General features: G+C 43.6%; 1 protein-coding gene across 1 annotated transcript in view; it reads left to right on the forward strand.

Moving 5' to 3' along the window:
• The window catches only part of COL4A1 (collagen type IV alpha 1 chain), a 376,455-nt gene that overhangs the window by 338,452 nt on the left and 13,008 nt on the right, over positions 1-24,995 (forward strand). The window contains exons 45-49 of the mRNA XM_029604713.1: positions 15,108-15,179; positions 15,293-15,421; positions 15,576-15,674; positions 23,951-24,163; positions 24,562-24,739. Of these exons, the coding sequence (XP_029460573.1) occupies positions 15,108-15,179; positions 15,293-15,421; positions 15,576-15,674; positions 23,951-24,163; positions 24,562-24,739 (691 nt within the window). The remainder of the gene's footprint in view (positions 1-15,107; positions 15,180-15,292; positions 15,422-15,575; positions 15,675-23,950; positions 24,164-24,561; positions 24,740-24,995) is intronic.

A 24,995-nucleotide genomic window follows, 5' to 3' on the forward strand; every position in this document is an offset into this window, starting at 1 on the left:
GCTCAAAATATTTAAAATTCTGCATTTTTAAGTAGTAATTTTTTTCTGTATTAATTTAAAATGTAATTACTTAAGACTGTCATGTATATTGTTATTTTGACCAGTATAAAGTATGCAGACTTATACAGTATTTTAAGTTTTACATTTTGTTTGTGCAGAATTCCCCCAGGAGTAAATAGGTCCCTCTGCGAGGATTGGAAAGCCCTTATCTGGTTATATATTCAAAGCATTGTGTCAGCCCAAGGAATAGATTCAATAAAAAGCTATCACCTTTTATATATATATAATATATTTTTTTTATTTGCTAACCTTTATTTCTGTTCAAAATAAAACGGGCAGAATCCTCTCATGCTCAGCCTTGGAACAATCACTTAAGACTTGGTTATTCAATCAAGTGTTCTCATAAGCAACAGCCTGCCGAACTATTCATGCCAAGGACCCTTCTTTAGTAACCCCCCAGAGAACTATATAGATCATATCCAGAACTCTCAGGCCTTCTTTGAATCCTTAACTCTCAGGCCTTCTTTGAATCCTTAACAGACTTAAATCCATTGGACACGTTGGACCTAATGTTTATTAACTCCAATTTCCAAACCGCCAACCCACCCACCTGCACCCCAGTGCCCTGGTCTGACCACTACCTCATTGAAAGCCGACTCACTTTGAAGAAACCCCTCCCAACTAACCATTCTGCTCAAACCACCATCATTTCCTGAAAAACCTGCCCTAGCGACGAACTAACCGATGCACTAGCTTCATCCCTACCAAGGCTTATCTGCTCAGACCCAGACACAGCCCTAGCATCCTGGCATAGCCTCACAGAAGACATTGCCAACAAATTATGCCCAATCACCGAACGTATCATAAACACCGCAGCAAAACCCTCTAAGCCATGGTACACCCAGGAGCTAAAAACCCTAAAAGCCAATCTCAGACAAAAAGAAAGAAAATGGCGTAAGGACCCAACCCCGCAACATTCCTCCATCTACAAAACAGCCTTACACACATATAGGCAGTCTACTCTCAAACACAAGCGAGACTTTTATGGTAAAAAAATTCATGAATATAATTTCAACCCCAAAGTTCTTTTCTCCTACGTCGCCAGCCTCACCACCCCTGTCCCCCCCACTATCCCAGATTCCGAGGCCGTGGCCAAATGTGAAGAACTGGCCAATTATTTCAAAAACAAAATCTACAACCTTCTCTCCAGATTTTCCCCCACCAACCCGTCCCCCCCTACTAACCCACCCTTGATCCCCTCCCTGTCCCAACCTTCAATGGCCACAATGGATCTTACCTCCTCTAAAGAAATTACAGGCCTCCTCCGAAAACTTAAACCTGCCTCTCATCCCAACGACACCATTCCCACCAAAGCGCTAATAGCCATTCCCAACAGCATATCCAGCACCATAGCTGAGATTATCAACTGCTCCATCACCCACGGGATAGTCCCAGATTCTCTCAAACACGCTGTTGTCAAACCCCTCCTCAAGAAACCCTCTCTAGACCCCAAAGACCCTTCCAACTTCCGCCCCATTTCCAATCTCCCTTTTATCTCCAAACTTATGGAAAAGGTGGTAAATTCACAACTCATGGACTACCTAGAAAACCATGATATTCTCCATGTCTCCCAATTTGGATTCAGGAAGCACTTCAACACCGAATCCTTACTGCTCTCCCTCACTGACTATCTCCTCAGAGGTCTGGGACAAGGCCACAGTTACCTCCTCGCCCTTCTTGACATCTCAGCGGCCTTTGACACCATCAGCCACCACCACCTCCTGACACGGCTAGAAAGCATCGGCATCTCAGGAATAGCTCTTGCTTGGTTCAAATCCTATCTCTCTAACAGAAAGTTCTCTGTGAAAATTGGAAACAACCTATCTACCTCATACCCCCTACAACAAGGAGTCCCGCAAGGCTCATCACTCTCATCTACTCTATTCAACATTTACCTCACTCCTCTCTGCCACCTCCTCACTGACCTTAAACTCAAATTCTACCTTTATGCTGATGATGTACAGATCATCATTCCCATTCACAACTCCATATCTGACGCCCTCGAGCACTGGGAAAAGTGCCTTGCAGCCATCAACGCCCTCCTCACCAACCTTCAGCTTGCTCTCAACACCAACAAAACGGAACTCCTTCACATCTCCTCGCACCCCCCTGACCTCCTACCTAACGACCCTAAACTTAACCTCCTCACAGCTCAACCCTCCGTTAGAGACCTCGGAGTCCTTCTTGATCCCAACCTAAGTATGAAACCTCACATCAACTCCATCCTCAAAACTGGCTTCTTCAAGCTAAATGTACTAAAGAAACTCAGACCCCTGCTCTACGCCCATGACCTCCGCACAGTGATCCAAGCTACCCTCACCTCCAAACTAGATTACTGTAATGCCCTCCTCTTAGGGCTCCCATTGTCTTCTATCAAACCCCTTCAACTTCTGCAAAATGCTACTGCAAGACTCATTACAAACACACGCAAACATGACCATATTACCCCCATCCTCAAGGATTTACATTGGCTCCCCATAATGTCCCGTATACACTACAAAACTCTGACCATAATTCACAAGTCCATTTACACCCACAACTCCAACTGGCTCGACCTCCCTTTCACTGCCCCCCTGTCCACCCGAGCCACCAGATCTACCAACAAAGGCACCCTACATGTTCAATCCTTGAAACTGGCACATCTCTCCTCCACCCGAGACCGTGCCATCTCTATTGCCGGGCCCATTCTCTGGAATACACTACCTGTCCACATGCGACTTGAACCCTGTGCATTTAAATTCAAAAAGAAATTAAAAACTCTCCTGTTCAACCATGCTTACACAGAATAATTCCTTCCACTCCCCCTCGCAGTCCCCTTTCAGGTGACCTCCTTATATTAAGGAGACTTTCATTGTAAATTGTTTTGGTTATTACCTTCCTGTTCTCCTATCCTTCCTACTGCCTTTCTGTTCTTCCCCCCGCCCAGTTACATTCCCCTGTTGCAATGTATTTTCCAATCTTTTCAGTTACTATGTGAACCGGTATGATGTCCCCACAAATACCGGTATATAAAAGTTTCTAAATAAAAAAAATAAATAAATAAAATACCTTGCTTCTTTGTTTTAGCCTACATTAGGCTCTGTAGCATTTACGTTATGTTATGTTATTACCCCATATAGCTGTATCCAAGTTACTTTTACCTGTTCATTGTAAGACATTAACTTGTCATTGTTCTGTTCAGAATGTAAACCGAATTGATCAGTAGCTCTGTTATTGGAAAATCGGTATATAAAAGTGCAAAATAAATAAATAAATAAATAAATCACCATTCTCACTCCAGTAAAGAGGGGGAGGTAAGTTACGCTATTTGGTGCCAAAGGATACTAGCATGGAGAAAGAGAGGTAACGCCCAGATTACTGACATAGGGAAAGATGTGAATGGTGTACAAAGCAGATTGGTACAGGAACTGACGTCATCCACTGTGGACGGTAAGCCAGCACTGTTGACTAGCATAGTCGATGGTGTCTTGTGCACAAATCTTCTCAGTTGGTGGTTTTTCTTCTGCACTATGTCGTCCAAAAATATATATAAAAAAAAAAAAATACTCTGAAACCTCTGCTTAAAAGGAGAGGAGATTTCACAGCTGAGAATGCCAATTCTAGTCCCAGAATTGGATGGCTCCACTTGGGCATTTCCTCCTGTTTCAGTAAATCATCATTCCTGTCTGAAAAAGATCTGGAAAGACTGTAAAAGAATTAATTAGCTAAGGTGTCCAAGTCATCTGTTCCAACATAAGAGAAATGATCCCTATTATGGTCACCATGGCTCACTAATTGGATACTCAGTCTGCTATTCTACCATATCAATGAATGGATGAAATTGTTCAGACCTGTGTTCTCCTTCCAAGGATAAAATACTTCCAGACGTTCTTTTTATTGATTTGATTCCCAAGAGGGCTTAGTTTTCTCTAGTGCCTCTCTCTTTTTGTTCAGAGGATGAACAACTCGTATGTCTGTCCAGTCCCTCCCCTCGGCAGTCTGAGGACATGTCCTACTCCACCTTTGTGCAGAAGATGCCTAAGGAAATCCCCCTTTTAAATTACAGGAAGAATCAAAATCTAGAGAAGATATCTTCATCAGCTTGGACAAAAACATTCATGCTTAGGCAGATGGTGGCCCGTTCCAGTACAGAAGCTGCCTCAGGAGCTTCAAGCCAAAATATGGCGAACACCTGGACCCATTCTTTTTGTATCAAGGAATCTGGATCTTAAATATAGAGTTCAGCCATCTCCGGGACATGATAAAGTTAAGCTTCCTCATCACTCTGTAGAAGCAGAATCAGCCTTAAGTGCTCCAAAATGCAAACATCCTTCCTGGCAAAGATGTCAGGATATTGGACAACACAGCAAATGGCCACACATGCACGTATGTGGGCTGCGCGTGAGCAATGCGGATTGTGAAAGCCGTGATTAATGCACATATATGCATGTGACCCAAAAAATAAGGGAGCAGAAAAGAGGTGGAGCCTGGGCATTCCAGGACAGGGCCCAACTCTTAAGTGAGTAACTCTGTATTTTAAAACCGGAGACCGCAGCATGCAGTGACTTGTTAGCCACGTAACTTTACTGCTGCCTCCTGAGGTGGAGCGAGTCTGCAGATCCTCCCGGTCAGCTGGGGACATGCAGGATGAAGAACCAGAGGGGTCTGGATGACCTCGAGATTGTCTGGGCAAACTGGCGGACTAATTGGGAAAAAGTGAGAATGACCCTCCTACGAGTGTGTTTTTTAAAATCCGCTTCCCTGTGCGCATTAAGGCCAGCAAAGTCCTATGGAAGAGGAAATAGGTTTTGTCAAGTAACCTCTTAAAAATTAGGAGCCTTCGTACGCACGGTAGGTGTATTTTAGATTATTTGCGTACAAGTGCTTGCATGATTAAATGTTCAAGCATATCTCCTCTCATGTGTCGATACGTGTGTGAATGGGTGCACGCACGCTCATTTTAAAATTAGCCTGAAAGTATATAGCCGCCTAAGCACCAATGGACGTGAAAAAAAAAGCCCTAAGTCCAGGCCAATGAGCCCTTTCCCCCTATCTTTCCAAGCTCCCCTCCAAGCCAACAATATCCCTTTCTCCAAATAGCAAAGACCACCAGGGCCATGGTAGATGCATACCTCCTTTGGCCTGCCACATTTTAATTACATTTTGGGGAGCTTAGAGGGCTGAGGGGCATGGGCCTCTGGCCTGAATTTGAAAACCATGCCCCTTTGCACAGGTCATACCTGACGTTGGCCCCACCCATCTCACCCCTCCACCACAGCTCCACCTCCTCGTCCTTCTGCTCCATGGGTCCTGAACCTATGGTTATATCCTCTCATCCAGCACACACGGAGGCAGAGTTCTATTCTATATATATATATTTTTTTTTTTAATGACATCACCAGTAAACCTGTCCTATTTAGAACCAATCCAGCCAGTGTTCTTTGCCTCCAGCCACTGGATGGATGTTTTTTGGATCTCAACATGCCTTGAGCAGATAGTTTGTTTGTTTAGGATTTCAGCCCGCTTACTATTTTTATAGCGATATTAAGACTGTGCAACTGAGCCATGCCCCTGCGGATGTTTCTCCTGCAGTGAGGCAGTAAGTTGCTTCCTCTCCCTTCCCGTTGTCAGCAAGGTTGAGAGTTACTGCCTGGTTTCTGGCTGGGTTTTTTTTTAAGGCTTTAAAAGAGGTAATTGCTTACTCTTTTTTTTTTTTTTTTTTAAGCTGCTTGTGCTGTCACAGCCTCAGCTCTATTTTATTCAACTCGATGGCTGAGAAGCTTTGCCGCTGTGGCATTTGTGGTGCCAAGCACACTTCAGCTGAATGGAGTCTGTTCTTTGCCACAGTAAATCTAGCTCACCCAAATCCAGTAAGACCACTCCCTCTGCCAAGAAAGTTTCCTCCAAAGAGATTTCAGATAAACAAAAGGCTTTTCCCAGAGCAAACTCAGCTTCAGGAGCGCCGTTGGCGGCAGCTCTTCTAATGGCTGAAATAGACGCGGTGGCCATTTTGAATGAGTCTCCTGCAACGTCGTCATTAAGGGCAGGTCCCGTGTTAAGTCAGGGACCTCACAAATTTCTACTGGGGCTGGATTTTCTTCAGGAATTTAAACAGGAAGTGCCTAGCACTAACGCTGCTTCCTTTTCCCCTGATTTTTTTTCAAGTTTTTACATCAGGCTTTTCATGCCTTACAGGGACAGAAAGAAGGCATTGCAGAACAAGGACAGAATGATATTTCACCTGCTGAATTTTCAAAGCTTCAGAAGAGAGAGAGAGAGATTTGAGGTGAGAAAAAGCTGAAACTCTCTCTCTGGATTTGGATTGTCCCTCTTATTTGAGAATGGAAGATGAGAGATGTGGAAGTGGACTGGATTCCTTAGAAGAAGGTAAGAGTCAGTCAGGTGAAGATGAAGAAGAGAAGATCAGGTTGTTTCGTAAGGAAGAGATGTCAGCTTTAATTTTTCAGGTTATGTCTGCATTATGTTTAGAGGAACAAAAGATTGAGAGACCCCTGGTTGGGATCCAATAGTGAAAGAGACTCAGAAGGCTGCTTCTACTTTTCCTCTACACTTGGAAATTGAGGCTATGATTTTGGCCGAGTGGGAATCCATCTGAGGCTGGCTATCGATACCTTAGAGTTTTTAATAGGCTGTATCCTATGCGACCAGAGGTGTTAGATCCTCTGTTTCAACAGCCTAAGGTTGATATGATGGTTGCAGCAGTAGCCAGGAGGACTACCAGTGGAGGGAATGCTACTCTACAGGATGCACAAGATGGGAAACCTGAGTCAATACTGAAACAACACTTTCCCATGGGTTCTTGAATGCTGCAGGGTGCAGTTTGTGCTAGTTATGTGTCCGGATCTTTGCTACGTTCGATTCAGCAATTATCTGAGATGGAAAGCACTGCAAAACTAGAATCAGCCATAGCTTATTTATCTGATGCTCTATATGATATAATTAGAAATTTTGCTAGGTCTTTAGCTCTCTATGTAGGAACTAGACAACTTCTGTGGCTAAGAAATTGGTTTGTGGACTCTTGGTCAAAGTCTAGACTTTTGCATTTACCTTTTAAGAGTAAATACCTCTTTGGGGGTAAGAATTGGATTGTCCCATTAGAAATCTGGGTGATTACAATTACAGAGATTATGGGAAGATAAAACCCATGCAAGTTTTCGACCATATCACTCTCATTCTTAGTTTATGGAAGCTAAGAGAGATAAACCTGGTAGGAGAAATAATTCTCAGTTCTCAAGGGGTAAAGGCAGGTCTCAGACTTTTGGTGGAGCAAGAAAACCAAGGAGCAATATTACGTGACCCCATAGTGCTCCACAGAATACACAATGAGGCCCAGGGGATTCATTCTCCAAGGGAGTCCATAGCAGGCAGATTACAGGTTTTTCTCAGGGAATGGATCCATATTACCTCGGACCCATTTTGGATCTAAAGGGCAAGAATCAGAATATTTATATACCTCGATTTCACAAGGAAACTCTTCACACTGTTATTCCTTTGGATTGCAAGAGTTTTTCGTGTCTCTAGATTTAAGAGGCTTACTTTCATATTCCAATGAAGCCAGATTTCTAAATGTGTTATGACCGTCGGTCGCAGCCATCTGCGACCGCGTGTACTTACTTCCTGCATTGCTCTCCTGCCCTCCCCGGGGCTGCTCGTGGCTTGTGCCAGCCTTCACCGCCACGTTCTCCGAGACTCCTCGTGGTGGCCTGGACGCTGCCGCCATCTTCCTAGACTTTGGGCCTTCCTAGGCGCACGTGCCACCGGACCCTCCTTTCAAGCCTCCTCGGCGGGAACCTCGGGGGCATCTTCGGTTGATGACATCATCAGACCGGTATATTTAAACTCCACCTTTGCCCTCAGCTAGTCGACTTGGCAACAAGTTCCGTATGTCTTCGACTACTGCTTCGTGTTCCTGAGACTACGCTTCGTGCCTTGGATTTGAACCCTGTCTGTTACCCACTCTCAGGGGCCAGTGCACGCACTGGGGACTCGCTCTCCTTGCCTACCCCGCTCCTCGGGCTGGCTCTGCATCTCCTGAGTTCTATCTGCAAGGCCCCCCATTCCTCGGGACTACCTCTGGGACACCTCAACTATCTGTGAGTTCTACTAAGGGACTTCCACGCTCTTCAGGGTTGCACCTGCATCCTGAACAGGATTGACGGTGCCTCCCACTTCTTGGGTCCACGCCTTCATATTAGTGTTTGCCAGAGCTCCCCTGCTCCTTGGGGTAGCACATTTTCCCTGGGACTTGCACACTTCCCTGCTCCTCGGGGTTGCACCTACAAATGACATTGGGACTGCCTACACTTCCCCGCTACATTATCACTAGAGGCTCAGCTCAGGCTTCCCTGTCCTGTGGGCAGCCCTACGGTGTTACATAATCATCCTGCGCTGTGCAGCTCCTCCCTTCGGGGTTGCCCTCTGGAGTACCTCCTCATTGGTCAAGCCTCATGTCCCCCGTTCTGCGGTCTGTCTGGCATTCCTTCCCTCGGGGTCCCTAGCCAGGTATTGCCTCCAGTCTACTCTCATGGGGGTCCTCTCCTGGTGCCATGGGATCTCTATTGCCTCAACCAGAGCTATCTGCTGTTTCTGACCTCGCCTCCCAATGGTGCAGACCTGTGGGGTTCCTTCCCATTGGTAGTAACAACTTGCATCTCGAGCCAAGAGCCCACATACCCACAAATCATAACAAAATAGTTCTTTGCTTTTGCATAATTGGCCAACATTATCAGTTTTTTGCCTTACAGTTTGGGCTGGCAATAGCGCCAAGAAACTTCATGAAAGGTATGGTGGTAGTAAGAACATAAGATATGTCATACTGGGTCAGATCAAGAGTCCATCAAGCCCAGTATCCTGTTTCCAACAGTGGACAATCCAAGTCGCAAATGCCTGGCAAGTACCCAAACATTAAATAAATCTCAAGCTTCTATCTCTTATTAATTATTAGCAGTTTATGGATTTTTCCTCTAGAAACTTATCCAAACCCTTTTTAAACCCAGCTACATCTACTGCTGTAACCACATCCTCTCAAAGGTGGCGGTCACAAAAAAGACGACTATCCCTGAGTGGGTTCCGTGTCATCAAAGGATGTGCAGGATCGAAACCTGGAGATTCACCTCAAGAGGATTTTTGAAGTACTGGCCCTCAGCTTGCACGCAGCCATTTGCTCCATTCATACAGCTTGTCTGCATCGAGTGCAGCAGCTTCAGGATGAGTATTGAGGCGGACAAGGCTGAGCGCTTAGAGGCAGTGGAAGCCTACGTTGCAGATGTCCTGTATGACTTGGTGAGGACTTCATCTTGTGTTTTGAATTCCACGGCATCAGCCAGGAGGTTGTTATGGCTGCGTAACTGGTCGGCGGATGTATCATCTAAGTCCCAGTTGGGGTCTCTACCTTTTAAGGGATGCCTTTTGTTTGGTGAGGACCTGGAGCAAATTGATGAAGAATCTGGGTGAGAATAAGGTGCAGAAGTTGCCGGAGGGCAAGCCTAAGGGTAGATGGTTCGTTCAGTCTCAGTTGTGTTTTCGGGACATTTAGCGGTTTCGTCTTGTGAGAGGAGCCCCAGCATTGCAGAAGCAAATTCATTCCTCGTGGTCAGTCCTGGGGGCAGTCCTTTTGAGGCAGTCGAAGGCCATTCAGAGCTTCCAAAGAAGGTGGGGCTACAGGGGCTAAATCCTCACAATGAGGCGAGGCCGGTCCATTCCATAGTTCCCTGAATAGGCGGTCAACTAGCATGGTTTTATGGTGAGTGGGCCAAGATCATTCAGGATCAGTGGGTCCTCAGCGTAATAAGAGATGGTTACGCATTGATATTTGCTCGGCCCATTCCCGAACTGTTTCTAGTCTCCCCTGTGGGTCGTTGGAGAAACATCGGGCGGTGCGGGAGACATTAGACAGATTGCAGAGGCTAAGGGCAGTGATTCCGGTTCCTCTGGGTGAAAGGGGCAAAGGTTGGTATTCCATTTACTTTGTAGTTCCAAAGAAAGAAGGCACTTTCTGCCTGATTATGGACTTGAAGCGGGTAAATATGGTGCTAAAGGTCCCGAGATTCCAGATGGAGACCCTGTGGTCAGTAATTGCGGCAGTGTGCAAGGGAGAGTTTCTGGCTTCTTTGGATTTGACGGAGGTGTATCTACTTATCCCCAATTACCTGGATCACCAACATTTTCTGAGGTCAGCATTTCCAGTTTCAGGCTCTCCCTTTTGGGCTGGCCATGGCATCATGCATATTCACCAAAATAATGGTAATTGTGGCGACATTATGGAGCGAGGGAGTGCTGGTACACCCTTACCTGGATGATTGGCTCATCAGGGCAGAAGGTGATAAATATTCTGGAATCTCTAGGCTGGGTGGTGAATTTGGAAAAAAGCCACCTGATTCCATCTCAAACTCTCGACTATCTGGGAGCATGGTTCGACACACTGAAAGGCAAGGTGTTTCTGATGGAGGAGAGAGTATGCAAGAATCAGAGGCAAGTCTGGTGCTTGTTGACTTTGCAAGTCCCTAGAGCATGGGATTTTTTGCATGTCCTGGACTTGATGGCTTCAATGCTGGACTTGGTTCATGGGCCTTTGTGCATATGAGAGCCCTGCATGGGGCTCTGTTGGCACAGTGGAATCCATTATCGGAGGAATTTCATCTGCCAATGCCTCTCGAGGGTTATGCATAGGACAGTCTGTCTTGATGCTACTAACGTCCAATCTAGTTCATGGTGTCGATCTGGAGGTCCTGGATTGGGTAATTCTTACTACCAATGCCAGTCTCCCTGGATGGGGCCAGCGACAGTCGGCCAGGGGCACTTTGTCAGCGGAGGAAGCCTCTTGGTCTATCAATCGCTTAGAGACCAGAGCAATGAGGTTAGCATTACTTACTTTTCTGTCTTTGGTGCGAGGCCAATCAGTGAGGGTCTTGCCGGACAATGCGATGACCGTAGCATATATCAGTTGGCAGGGAGGAACCAAGAGTCGAACAGTGACCTAGGAGGCTTAGGAGTTAATTCATTGGGTGGAACAGCACTTGGTCCAGATAGTGGCATCACACATTGCAATGTGTGATGCCACTATGTCCAAGCGGATGTCCAAGCGGATTTTCTAAATCACAGTTTGCTAGATCTAGGGGCGTGGGAGTTGTCAGAGACAATGATGCAGCTCATCTGAGAGAGGGCTGTCCCCATGTGGATCTAATGGCAACTCGTCTCAATGCGAAGGTGGCTCATTTTTACAGCCAAAGATTAGAGTACGGGGCTGAGGGAGTCGATGCTCGGGTACTACCCTGGCCTCGGGAAGTTCTGCTTTGCATATTTGCCCCTTGGCCTCTGGTAGGCAAGGTGTTGCGTCGGATAGAGAGACACCTGGGCAAAGTGGTGTTGATAGCCCCAGAGTGGCCACATTGCCCGGGATTCGCGGATCTGGTCAACATGTCAGTGGATGGGCCGTTACGCTTTAGTCATATTCCATGTCTTCTTCAGGGCCCCATATTTTCAGACCAGGCCAATTGCTTTTATCTAGCAGCTTGGCTTTTGAGAGGTGGCATTTGAGACACAGAGGGTATCCAGAGGTGGTCTGCTACTCTTCTGCAGGCTAGATGGACGTCTGCTTCATTGTCGTATGTCTGGGTTTCGAACGTTTTAGAGGCCTGGTGTATAACTAAAGGAGTATAGGCCTTACGGTCTGCTGTATCTCAGATTTTATCTTTTCTTCAAGAAGGTTTGGTCAAGGGCCTGACTTTCAATTCTCTGATAGTTCAGGTAGTGGCTCTTGCTTGTCTGCGAAGTAAACTGGAAGGTTGCTCACTGTCTTCTCATCCTGATGTGGTTAGATTTTTTCAGGGGGCTAAGAATTGTGCCCTCCAGTGAGGAGAGTTTGTCTATCCTGGAATCTGAAATTCGTTCTCTGAGGTTTATGTGAGGCACCTTTTGAACCTCTCCACAGATTGACGCTTAAGGATTTGACCCTAAAGATTGTTTTTGCTAGTGGTCATTTGTTCAGTGAGGAAAAACTGAGTTGCAGGCTTTGTCTTGCCGTGATCCATTCCTACAGACCTTGGACTCAGGAGAGTCCTTGCGGATGGTACCCTTGTTACTTCCCAAGGTGGTATTGGTATTTCATGTAAATCAAATGGTGGAGCTTCCAGCTTTTTCGGAGTTGGATTCTTCCACACCTCATGCGTGGGAGCTTAAGCTGTTGGATGTCCACAGAGCATTGTTGAGAGATCTCAAGGTAACAAATGATTTTAGGAAGCCTGATTTGAAGAAAGGTGCCCAGGCTTCCAAAGCTACCATTGCAAGGTGGCTCAAGGAGGCTATTGGGTTGGCATACATTATCAAGGAACGTCAGGTACCTGAAGGTTTAAGGGCTCTACACAGTCTCAGGAGGTCTCGTAGGCAGAAGCTTAATTGGTTTCTCCATAGGACATTTTAGTGCGGTGACTTAGAAGTCACTGCATACTTTTGCAAGGCACTGTTGTCTAGATGTAGTGGATCCAGAGACACTGTCATTTGGTGAGTGCATCTTGCGAGCAGGACTCTCCAGGTCCCATTCTGAGTAGGGAGCTTTTGTAAATCCCAGGAGTCTGAAATGATCCAGGTATGTACAGGGAAAGGAACATTTGTTCTTATCTGCTAATTTTCATTCCTGTAATACCACGGATCAGTTCAGAACCCGACCAATCTATGGAGGTGGAGCGTCGTCTGCTCAGCTGCAATGTCTGGATTCAGACTAAACGTTTTTCATGGTATAGAATATAAACTTGTTGGAAACATTTTTTTCTAAATTGGTTACATAGTTTAGATATTTTTACAAGTTTTGAAAGTGTTTTATGCTTGGGTACGGGTCAATACTAAGGAACTGCAGGTGACACCAGGGGATATGAAGCAGTGTCATTGAAACTTTCTCTGTCTCCATCTGCTAGCAGAGATGTATAAACCCAGGTATCTGGACTGATCTGTGGTACTGCAGGAACGAAAATTAGCAGGTAAGAACCAATTTTCCTTTTGCTGTGTTTGCAAAGAGACTTTGACTTTCCTGTAATGATCTTTTCTTTTTTTTTAAAAGCTAAATAATATTAAATAAAGAAGTAAGCATAGATTTTTGGCTTCTGACAATGCAAGATAAAACTTGCAAAGGTTTTTTTTAATTTGAATGTTGTTTTTTCACTAAGACTTTTTATTGATCATTAGTATTTTTTATATAGTTATTTATTAGCTTTGACAGTAGTAAACTGGCTGAATTGGTTCAAAATATGACAGGTATACTGGTGATGTCATTTAAAAAAATAGAATAGAACTTTGCTTCCATGTTTGCTGGATGAGAGAATATAATGCATAGTTTCTTGATTGGTGTAGCAGAAGTAAAAGAAAGGAAATTAACAGGTAAGACATAATGTCTCCTTTTTTTGTCTACAAATTAAGATCTGTGCATTTTGCTGCTCATCTGATTCCTTAATAATAAACCCATTCCCCATACTTGTATTCAATGATGTTATCTTTGAGTTTGGTTGACCTTCATGCTCGATTGGTCTTGTGAATACAGATGTGCTTTGGTAAAACCAAATCAGATCTTATATCCACTGTTTGAACATTTGATAGAAATGTCATTCTGTTAGAATATCTAGGAGACATCTAAATGTCCTTAAACATTTTTTTTTGTCAAATCCCATTTGGGTTATTATAATGGCTCTATGAACTGAATGATCTTTACAATTTCTAGAACGTTATGATGAGCCAAGCTAGGTATTTTTTTTGCACATCAGGTATAACCTTGAAAATTAATATTGTCTGTAAAAGGACATGCACTAAAAGTTATCAGAACCATATTGCTTGAAGAACATTCAGTCCATAATTTGTTGTGAGAAGTTTTAATAATGGTAGAGTCTACTGAGCAGGTAGGCTGTGTAATGTGAAATACTGAGATGCACACAAAGAGACAGTAAATTGTCCATTTTATTTTACTTACCATATTTATTTTCCATTATTATTCTGAGTAAATCTTCAGTTCATATTGCACCAAGCCGCAAATGATGTGTAGACCGGACGGTTCAGGTCCTTCAGATTGAACACATCGGCAGGCTTGCTGATGCGGCGTTTGTACATCAGCTGGGTATACTATATCCATTACATATTTTCCTGAGCCATGACATTAGAAAATATATGAGAGGTGCCTTTTTTGTTTGGTTATAATTAATTATTATAGGACCTCTGAGCGCTCTTTGTTTTGTTGAGGGTTTTAATCCCCCATGTTATATAGGTTCTCAGCCAAAAGGCAAAGAAACTACCATCCTCAGTGATGACTTTAAACCTTACGTATGATCTTAGTGAAGAAGGCCTATGCAAAATCTTTTTTTTTTTAGGGATATAAATAAGATTAGAAATGGGATGATTGGCAGTTCTTTCAGACTGATGCAATGAACAAAAGATGCAGGATATCAGTTTCAATTATCTGCATGTTCTCGACATATTATCTAGAGAGCAATCTAATAATTCCCTGAACTGTGCTCACTAATGTACGACTAACTGTCAAAATTAAAATGCTAGGTAGTCTTCATTTATAATGCAGAAAATCTAAAAAGGCCAGAACCGACCACGGAATGAGCTTAGCTCTTGAAACCTAGTCACATATGTATGATGTTAGCCCAATGAAAAGTTGTCGTTCATTCACTGTTATTTCTAAGTTCTACTAGTATTAGAAATCTAATCCTATTAAGTATAAGACAGTAGCACGGTTTCCTTAATAATACAGTATTTTTTGGACAAACTTAGATTTGCAAATGCCAGTATATGATCTTGTGAGGCAGTGAACCCGACTCTGAGCTGCATGGAACTTCCTCTACTGTGAACCGATTGGTAAGGTGCACTGGATTAGGTTGCAGCAAACAATCCACTTTAATTGCATTTTGTATGCTGTTTTTCATGCACACTTTTCTCCAATTTGTATCCTCTGATAGTGTTAATTAATAGGATTGTTATGAGGAAAATATATAATGTATTCACGTTTAAAAAAAAAAAAAACAACCAAAAAACTGGAATAAATCATTTATGATTTTGGTTTTCAGGCCCCAAAGGTTCTCTCGGGATCCAAGGTTTGAAGGGGGATCAGGGGGATCAAGGTTTACCCGGACCTAAAGGTATTCGAGCTTTATTTTTTGTTTAAACCTATAGCGTAACAAGATGATTATAATATGAACCTTAGAGAAATCTCTTGAACTGTAAAAATATTGAATTATACATTTATTTCCAGGTATACAAGGTTCTCCAGGACCTGCCGGTCCTCTTCAGGTTTTTAAAGGGGAAGCTGGTTTACCTGGCCCTGAGGGTCCAATAGGTCCTACCGGAAGCCCTGGATTTCCTGGTCCAAAAGGACAACAAGGTAGGAAGATTACTTTTTTTTTTTTCTGATTTTAGTGGTAAACAAATAAAGCATTATTAAAGGTTAAACGAAAGAGCCAAGGTGTAGGGAAAGAAAGTTCATTCCTGAATCCAGTGATGGGGGATATGTGTTTTTTTGTTTTCCTTTTCTGTAGGTATAACAGGATCTGTCGGTTTACCTGGACAGGCCGGTAGTCCGGGGTTTGATGGCAATCCTGGTCAGAAAGGAGATATCGGTGCTTCTGGTCCATCAGGTATGCCCACGTCGTGCTTAATCCATTCCCCACAAAAGGATGTACGTCTCTTCGCTGACCCTTCAATAGTTTGTGTATATGTGTAGCTAATAAGATTGACCCTCGTTAATGCAAATGTTCAGGTAACTTTGAACCTAGGGAGAGTAATTTTCAAAGGCATTTTTTTGGGGGCGACATGCTGCTTTACTTGTAGAATGTGACAAACCTAAAGTATATCAAAAGTTACACCTTTGTAGCGAACTGCTATGTTAAACAAAAACAATCAAGAGCTACCGCTCTGTCGCTCTGCAATTCAATAAACCTTTGAATGAATGATATGTGTGTTGTGAATTAATTTTAATAAAGTAAATACCTACACTATCTGTGGTGAAAACATTTTTTTCATGTGTGTAAATTTTTTAAAAAATGTTTTATGGAGTCAGAGAAAGGATCAACAAGGCATAGTGACTATGCTTATCATTTCGCTCTCATCAAAAAACAGTTTGGTTTTTAAGGTTTGGAGGCGGGACTCCGTTGTTTACCATTTTGACAGCTCAGAGTGCTCCTTTCAGGTCCGCGTACCGCATTACTAACCTTTAGAGTTCTCCAGCAGGTCCGAGTGCCACGTCATCAATCGTGCTGCAACGTTGAAGCATCCCATTGGTCACTTTCAGTCCCAGTAGTCATATATATAAGGAGTCAGTTCACTTGCAAGGCTATCCTTCCCGGCGATCGATAGAGACAGATCGCCATGTGGCACAACGTTTATTGCTTTGGAGAAAGCGTCGAGTAGAGGGCTGCAGACTCCGTGAAGTTGGTTTTGGGAAACATCTAACCCCCTGAGGAAAGGCATTTTCGTCTGAAACATGTTGGGATAACGTACAAGAAGATGGATACACCAACCTAAATCCGGGAAGTCTGTTTTTTACCTTTTATTGACATTCTCATTGAGCACAAGGGAGTAACCTTTGCGGTCACGCATTTAAAAATAGCATTGCCACGGAAGAGTTCTTCATGTGTTGCTAGGGACAACACAAGTTCATATAGAAAATTTTCAAAAAATAATTATTAAAAGTTTACCGAGGAGGAGGAGGAAGGTTGATGATTATAAGCTCACCTTACGGAGGTGCGGGGCACCTACACTATGTATGAAACCTTTCTCTGACTCCATAAAACATTTTTTAAAAAATTTACACACATGAAAAAAATGTTTTCACCACAGATAGTGTAGGTATTTACTTTATTAAAATTAATTCACAACACACATATCATTCATTCAAAGGTTTATTGAATTGCAGAGCGACAGAGCGGTAGCTCTTGATTGTTTTTGTTTTACTTGTAGAATGGCCAGTTATAAAATTGCCTGCCCAATATGTGAGCAGATGGATAGTATGTGCTTTAGATTTATCCGGACTGAGCAGAGGCATTCCAGCTGGTGGGGCTGGGGAAGGGTTTTTCACGTAACATGCATGCTTGGACATTTTCAAAAGCATGCGTGTAAATTTTCAGGAAAAAAAAATGATAGCAGGGGTGCAGGTCGTTAGGATGGGATTATTTTCAAAGGGAAACTTAAGTGCATGCATTGACTTTGAAAATGAGACCTTATGCAGCTTTTTGCTGTCTAATTTCCATGGGCTGTCATAGAAGTGTCCCCAAAGTTCCTTAAAGGGACTATACATCTTCATTAGTTTTCATCACTCGTTCAAAAAAGCAGTCCAATGAAAGATTTACATATGGCAGCCTTATCAAATGACACAATTGTGAAATCTCTTTGTCCTATGCTCATTGTACTTTAGTTCGCATCATATATTTTAATGCATTTTAGAAAAGATAGTAAAAGCGTAGAGAAAAAATATGGTTTTCATACGGTGGAAGCTGTCTTGGAATTTTGATACTGGAGCTGGACAGTGGGTTAAGGAATAGAAATAACCTATTTTCACAGCTTATTATAATGAGCATTTATTAAAGATGCTTTGGTATCCTAATATGAAGTATTTTAATAATAACTTGCAATATTATATTTTAGCCTTTTGGTTGATTTTTCTATTGTTTGATTATAAATGCCAAGGGGTTACAGCCTGAATGTACCTACTATAATAGCTGATGTGTGGCTTGGTGGTTTATCATGTTGTGACAATCCTGCTGCTTCAGGGTGCGTATCGTAGTCACACAGAAAGAATCAAGTAGAAAAAGCTTGCAAAATAAATTCCATCTTCATAAAAGCTTTTTCCATTCTATTTCATTGCCGCCACGCATGTTGGGAAATAAGAGAATGTTTTTATACCTCCGCTAAAACCTCTACTTTGCATTTCTTTGCTGCCTTACTACAAAGGAAAATTAAACCCTTGAAACAACTGGGATGACCTGTTCTACTGCAGGGTGAGAGGTGAATTTTCAAAAGCTGTACACGCAGAAAATAGCACGTGCGCGTGTAAAATAGCACGCGCGCGAGTGTTTGTTATTTTAAAACCTGTGACAAATGACGTTAACTTTTGAACATTTGCGTGCTCGTTGGCCCGCGCCAGGGGACGCAGGCATTTTATTGCATAAGCATGTATATGCTTGCATGTTATAAAATAGCCTGGCTGTGTGCACACCTGCACTCTAATTGGGCATCTGCCTGTGCCACTTTTACTGCATGAGTTGGGGGGGGGGGGGGATTTTAAAAAGCATTACCGGTTTCACCAGTCCGTTACCAGTTTGCCCAGGTAAGGGATAGGACTTCCAAACCCCCCTTCTCCCCTGTTAGCCTCGACCCTTAAAACCCCCGCCGATCTATTAATCTTTATTTTATAACTTGCACGACATCCATAGCAGAAGCGATGTTATACGGCAGGGGACAGTGGCACCTGTCTGTGCTCGTAAGCACGCGCGGATTTCAAGGAGCGCCCAGCCCACAGCCTGTTTTGGGGACCTTTCATTTGTGTGCGCAGTGGGAGATGTGCGCGTATCCTGGCGGCTTTTACAGCTTGCGTGCGCTGGCCTGACTTGTGCACGTGCCTCCCGTTTTTTCCAATTCACCTGCGAGCTTGTAAATCAGGGACCGCGAGGGTATTTGCGTGTATACAAAAAGGGGGGGCAAGCCAGAGGCGTTCCAGGGAGGGGCCAGCATTCGCGTGCATATACGTTGCTACTTTGCGGCCTGCCGAGGCGAGGCGTGCAAGTCTTTTTATGTGCATGCATTTACTTCTGCTCACTATCTGCTGTAAGTGATCGTAAACATCTTAAAAGAGGAAAAAATGACTGGGTGAGGGGGTCTGGGTGACTCGGGAGGTGGGGCACCTCGGGCTGAAGAGCCAGGAGGATCTTCACGAACTCCAGATGGACTGGGCAAACTGGTAGATTAATTGATGAAACGCTGTAACATCCCCTGACTTATGCATGGAAAAGCTGACTTACAGGAAGTAAACGTGGCTGCCTAGCACAAGTAAAATCTATTCGCGCACCCCTTCAAAATCCAGTGTTCAAAACTCTAACTTATCCAGCTAGGTAGCGCCTTTGCCGCTACTTAGACGTACAAATTTGAACTTATCTGAATAAATAGTGCTTTTTTTTTTTTTATAGACAAGTCTGAAAAGTGCTAATTAAGACGGAAAAGTAGTGCTTTTCAAACTTATTTGCCTAAGTGCTGCTACTTAGCCACATAAATCAGAACTTATCTGGATAAAGGCCCCTTCTTTTCTGGACGAGTCAGAACTTGTGCAGCCCGTGTTTTTTTTCATATGTGAGCATGTGGGTGCCCGTGGGTACTCGTATTTTGTAACCTATGCATATCATTTGCGTGCAGGGTACAACACACAGCGGTAAATTGCCGTGCACCCCATATACACTCAAATATGGGCGCATGCAAGTAGCTTTGAAAGTTATCCTCCCCGTCTGTCTGGTGCGTTTTCAAAGGCTTGCACATATAAAAATTAGCATATACGCCTGTAAGTAGCATCTTCTTGCATACAGGCTGTTTTATAAACCTCAGACACCTGTGGGTGTTTTTGCTTTCATACGCACTTATGTGCATGTAAAAGGGGGGCGGTCTAGGGGGGCATTCTGGAGCCGTGCCAACATTTACAAACGTAAGTTTGCTGTTTTAAAAGTCGTGCCTGTAGCAGATAATTTTCAAAGGAGCTACGTGTGTAAATGCAACATACTATGATGGTAACTTTCAAACAGCTGCGCAGGGGTACGTGTAGGCACATATGCCGGCTCGCGCCCGGAGATGCGGCCACTTTATAATATATGCGCGTAGGATATAACATTGGTTATGTGTACCTACTTTTGTGTGCAATTTTATATGGACACTCATGCGAGTGCAAATGCCGGCTCTACCGTGTAAGTGGGGGGGAGGGGGGTGACACAATAGCCCTTCCAAGTTCGCCCAGTTAATGGATCAGATTTCCTAACCCGCCCCCTTTTTACCCTTCTGGGTTTTTTTTTCATTTTAACACCTAGATGCTGCCCATTGCAGAAGTGAGGTTAAGCGGCAGAGTACCCCGGCGTGCACACGTTTCTAGGTCACTGCCCGGAATGCCCAGACCCCGTCGTGCTCCGCCCAGACCACGCCCACTCCCCGCCCCTTTCTTAAACTTTTCATTTGTGAGCGTGCCGGGAGTCACACGCCTACTTGTGTGCTTTTTAAAATCCGCGTGGCGCGCGCCGGCCCCAAGACACGAGCATATCTCCTAGCTTTGGTACGCATGGCGGGGGGGGGGAATGAAGGCTGTTAAACTGGGGGTGGGGTGGGGTTTGGAGGACCTGTATCTTAACTGGGCAGACTGGGGATGGTCTGGTAAAAGTGCCAGTGGTGTCGGCACACGCCCCATGGCAATGGCACATTTTGTCGCAGTTTCGAAAAGGTCATTTGCATGGATGAAACCCAGTCTTATGCAGGAAGATTACCCCCGTAGATTTGCTAGTTTAGGTGGTAACTTTCAAACTGGCACGTGTACGTTGGCCCGCGCCTAGGGACGCGCGGGCATTTTATAACACACGAGCGCATGTTATAAAGTAGCCTGGCGGCGTGCACGTGTGTACCAAATTGTAAGTGGGGCCATGCACCTGTGCGCGCAAATCCCGCTTCTAGCGCGTATATCGTGGGATTTTAGAAGGGGCATGCGCCGACACCATTGGCAGTTTTACCAGATCATCCCCAGTTTGCCCAGTTAAGAGATGGGTCCTCCAAACCCCCTAATTAGGATAGCCTTCATTCCCCCCAGTTAGCCCCGATGCCTAAAAGCCCTCAGATCTGCCTATTTTTCTTTATTTAACTTACACGTCGTCCATAGCAGAATAGCACGCGTCAGATCATGTACGTGTTTATACTCCCATCTCGGCTTCACGCCCATGCCCCACCCAGACCATGCCTATGCTTTAAAATAGACTCATTTATGAGCGTAAGTCTGGTTTATCGTAAGTCCTACTTTATTTTCGCATGTAAAATATTTGAGGATAACCGTCAGACAACCATGCACGCTGATACATATGAGCTAGTATGACCGTGCATAGTTTTACCGTAGTGTTTTATGACGCATGCATATCGCATATGCATGCTTGCACGTGAATATCTGCAGCGCATTGAAACCACATTTATCTATGCATTGAACGTATTTACTTTTTCTGCTTATTTTAAAACTACACACATATATATATTTTATGCACGCAAGTAAACAGGGCTTAATTACGTAAGTCCCGATTTTACATGTGTAAGTCGGCTAATTTTAAGAACATTTGTGCATTGAGGAAATGAATAAGTTGACCAATTAGTCCACTAATTTGCTCAGTCTTTCAGGTCGTTGAGACCTTCCTGATTCTATAGCCTGAACTCCCCTCAGTCCAGCCGTATCTCCCACCCAGTCAGTACTACACAGCAAACACATTTAATATCACTTTATGTGAATAGTTTTTTTAAAACAGGAAAAAGTACAGGTTTTCAATGCTTTGAAATATTGGCTTTCAAAGCATTGAATGTATTTGTGCATACACATCCATATATGTATATGCTGCGGGACTAGAGATGCATGTATCTCATAATATGCTCCCAACTGAATCATGCGGGTTATGGAATACTAGAGTAAATCTGCTTGCAGCCACATATATGCGCGTATGGCCACCGCGCGCAGGTATTTGAAAGTCTTCCCCTCTCAGGAGAATTTTGGAAGCCTTATGCACACCAAAGCCCGGGAGATCTGTGCCTGTGACTCCCATGGTATATTTCCCCACCGTGAAATTCTGCAGGAAAAAAATACCAACGCAGTAAATACCCACAAGGCATGTGCAATGGTGGTCCCAGGACTGTGGGGCTGCCATTATGTAAAGGGACCAGTTGGCCCAGCATCAACTCCCCCCCCCCCCCCGCCCCCCCAAAAGTCACAAAGCTCCGAGGTCTCTCTAGATGCCCATTCCACACCTGGAGGCAGCCATTGTTTATTAAAAATTAAAAGAAAAAATGTTTTTAAGTCAGTGCTGGGTCCTGCCCCCGACCCTTCAACCCCTCCCTTTCAATAAAAAAAAAAAAAATCCAGTCCCCAGAGGCTGGGAACCCCCCCCCCCTACCCCCCCTACCCTCCATAACCCCCACTTATTCACAAATGATCCAGTGGAGGCCCAGAGCGCCATCTAGGCTCCGGGCTCTGCAGCATCGATTTTTCAAAATGGCGCTGGCATGTCTTTTTGCCCCAATTACAAAAATACCTGCAGACCTGAAAACTAATTTCGAAAGGGAAACCCTCCATGATGATTCCTTTTGAAAATCCGGCTTTGAAGCAGGAGCCAGTGTACTTGCGGAAAGAACACACGTGGGCTTTCCCTAACCTGACCTATCCCCAACCCTTTTTTTTGCCAGGGGTAAAAGCACCCTCACTGTGACCAGCGTGAGTACTTTTACCCGGGGGTAGGGGGAGAGGAATTTTCAGAGTCCCCATTTTTGCAGGGAAAACGCAGTTTCACGCATGGGAATTATTTTGAAAATTGCCCTTTCTTTCAACTCTCAGGGCTCTGAATGACACCCAATCTTCACAGGTGTCTGCTGTGCTGTTTGTTCATGTGACGGTGCGTCCTAAACTGCTCCCAAGCCTTCCCCCACCCCTGACCCCCACCCCAAATTGAAAGGTCTCCCCGTAACAGTGATATAAATAGTAAACTGAACCATTATACCGAGTCTCTCTCTCTCTCTCGTTTTTGACTTTTAAATGTAAAAATCTGTGGGTTCTGAGTTTCTAATGTGGTACCAAGCAGTCAGGAATGAATAGAGAACAAATTCCAGATTGGGCTCTGGCAAAAATCTTTATTGGTGAAAAGTAACAAACCAAACCATTCTGCTGTTTCATGCAGTTCAACAAAACAAATGTGACAATGCAACTTATAGTTTCAGTTATATTTGCTTTTTCCAAGCTTCCGTCTTTCCTCTTGGGTTCCCCTAATCCCTCTGGGCTCTTAGCTCAGTCTGTAGAGCTCCATCCTAGCCCAGAATCCCTTGCTGGGTTGGCACTTAAGGAGGACCGGTACAGAAAGCTGTGGCAGGTCCCTTAAGGTGTTCTGAGGGAGTTTCTTATATTTCTCCTTCACGCTAAATTCAGGCACCTTAAATCACAAGGCACCAGAAAAACAGTAGATGCTAAGTTAGGACTGTACAACTCTCTTCCCATCTTAATTATGCAACCTTTTGGGGCAGCTTGGCAGGGTGCTGGGGCTGGAAGGGTGGATCGAAGGGGCACCCTTGGACATGCTACAGATTTTCAAACAATATTTGGGACAGCGGGAGCTGGGATTGGAGGGGCTTTGGATTTGTTAATTTTGCTTTGGGAGGGACTTAGCCACCTACCGTTGAATGTCAGTCCTAGGCAGATAAATTTAGGGGCCTCAGATTTTGATGTAGAATCCTATATTCAACACAGTTTTTAGGGAGCTAAAAACAGCTGAATAAGAGCCTATATTAGGTACCTAGGGTTTCTAAATCAAGGTACCTGGCAATTTTTAAAAATTGGGTTCAATATACTTTTGCAAGATTTGATGATGATCTTTTTGTTTTTTCATTTATTGATCCTGACATTACTTCCTGTCTTGTTTTACTTTGAATTCAGACATTCAGTTATTATTTGTTATGCTTAAATTAAAATCAGCTTCCATTTACTATTTATTTATTTATTTATTCATATTTTATTCATTTACTATTTAAATATGCATATATTCTGCTGAAGCTTTGGACTTAGAGCTGCAGAGCCAGCTAGGTCTTTTTTTCATGATGGTATAAATTCTTTGCATACATTTATTCAGCGTACTTACTTTTTTTTCTTAATTTAAATTAGGTCCCAGAGGATTTCCAGGCCCTCCAGGCCCAGATGGTTTACCTGGACCAAGCGGTATTCCAGGCTCATCATCAATGGCTCATGGATTCCTTGTTACAAGGCACAGTCAGACCATAGAGGAGCCCATTTGTCCTTTCGGAACAAAGAGAATTTATACTGGGTACTCTTTGCTCTACGTACAAGGCAATGAAAGGTCGCATGGTCAAGACTTAGGTAAGATTACAATAAAGCGAATACAAGTTACCATGCACTATCCCCAAGCGTATTTATGCGTTTCAGTTTAAATCAAAGATAATTATTTTTTTATATTTATTTTGGTGTTGGTACATATATAGAATGTGGATTGCATAGTGCTGACTTTTTTTTTTTTTTCAGGAAACACATACACTTGAGCCCATGTTCAAAGCAATATGAAAGAGAGAGAAAAAATGCTCCCTCTAAGAACTCAAGGCTAAAACTGCTGAACTGTCTGGAACTCTAGTTAACATGTTGCATGTATTCTAGTTTTGAAATCAGAATTTACTGAATATGCAACTTGAACTATTGCTTGATTTCTTGATAGAAAAACATATGTTTGTGAAAATATTTACATTTCAAAATTACTCTTTCAGGTAGTGCAGGGAGCTGTCTTCGCAAATTTAGCACCATGCCTTTCTTGTTTTGTAACCTCAACAATGTATGCAACTTTGCATCAAGGAATGACTATTCTTACTGGTTATCTACTCCTGAACCAATGCCAATGAGTATGGCTCCAATTACTGGTGACAATATTAAGCCTTTCATTAGTAGGTAAGTACACTTTACTTCTCCATTGGTTTTTAAATGTAAAGAAAGCATAAGAGTTCTGAAATAGGTACAGAATAAGAGGAAACCTGTTAAAATAGGTCCCAGTAACAAAGCCAATCTATCTCTACATTTATGCAATATATATATAAACCAGTACACAAGTCATATGAAAGGAATCACTTCTCTGTGATTTTGCTGACCTTAATGAGACAAGGATGGAATTTTATAGTAAGATTTTGGCTAATGGTAAAACTCCAGT

This window comes from Rhinatrema bivittatum, chromosome 5, assembly GCF_901001135.1.
Source record: "Rhinatrema bivittatum chromosome 5, aRhiBiv1.1, whole genome shotgun sequence".
Taxonomy (NCBI): Eukaryota; Metazoa; Chordata; class Amphibia; order Gymnophiona; family Rhinatrematidae; genus Rhinatrema; species Rhinatrema bivittatum.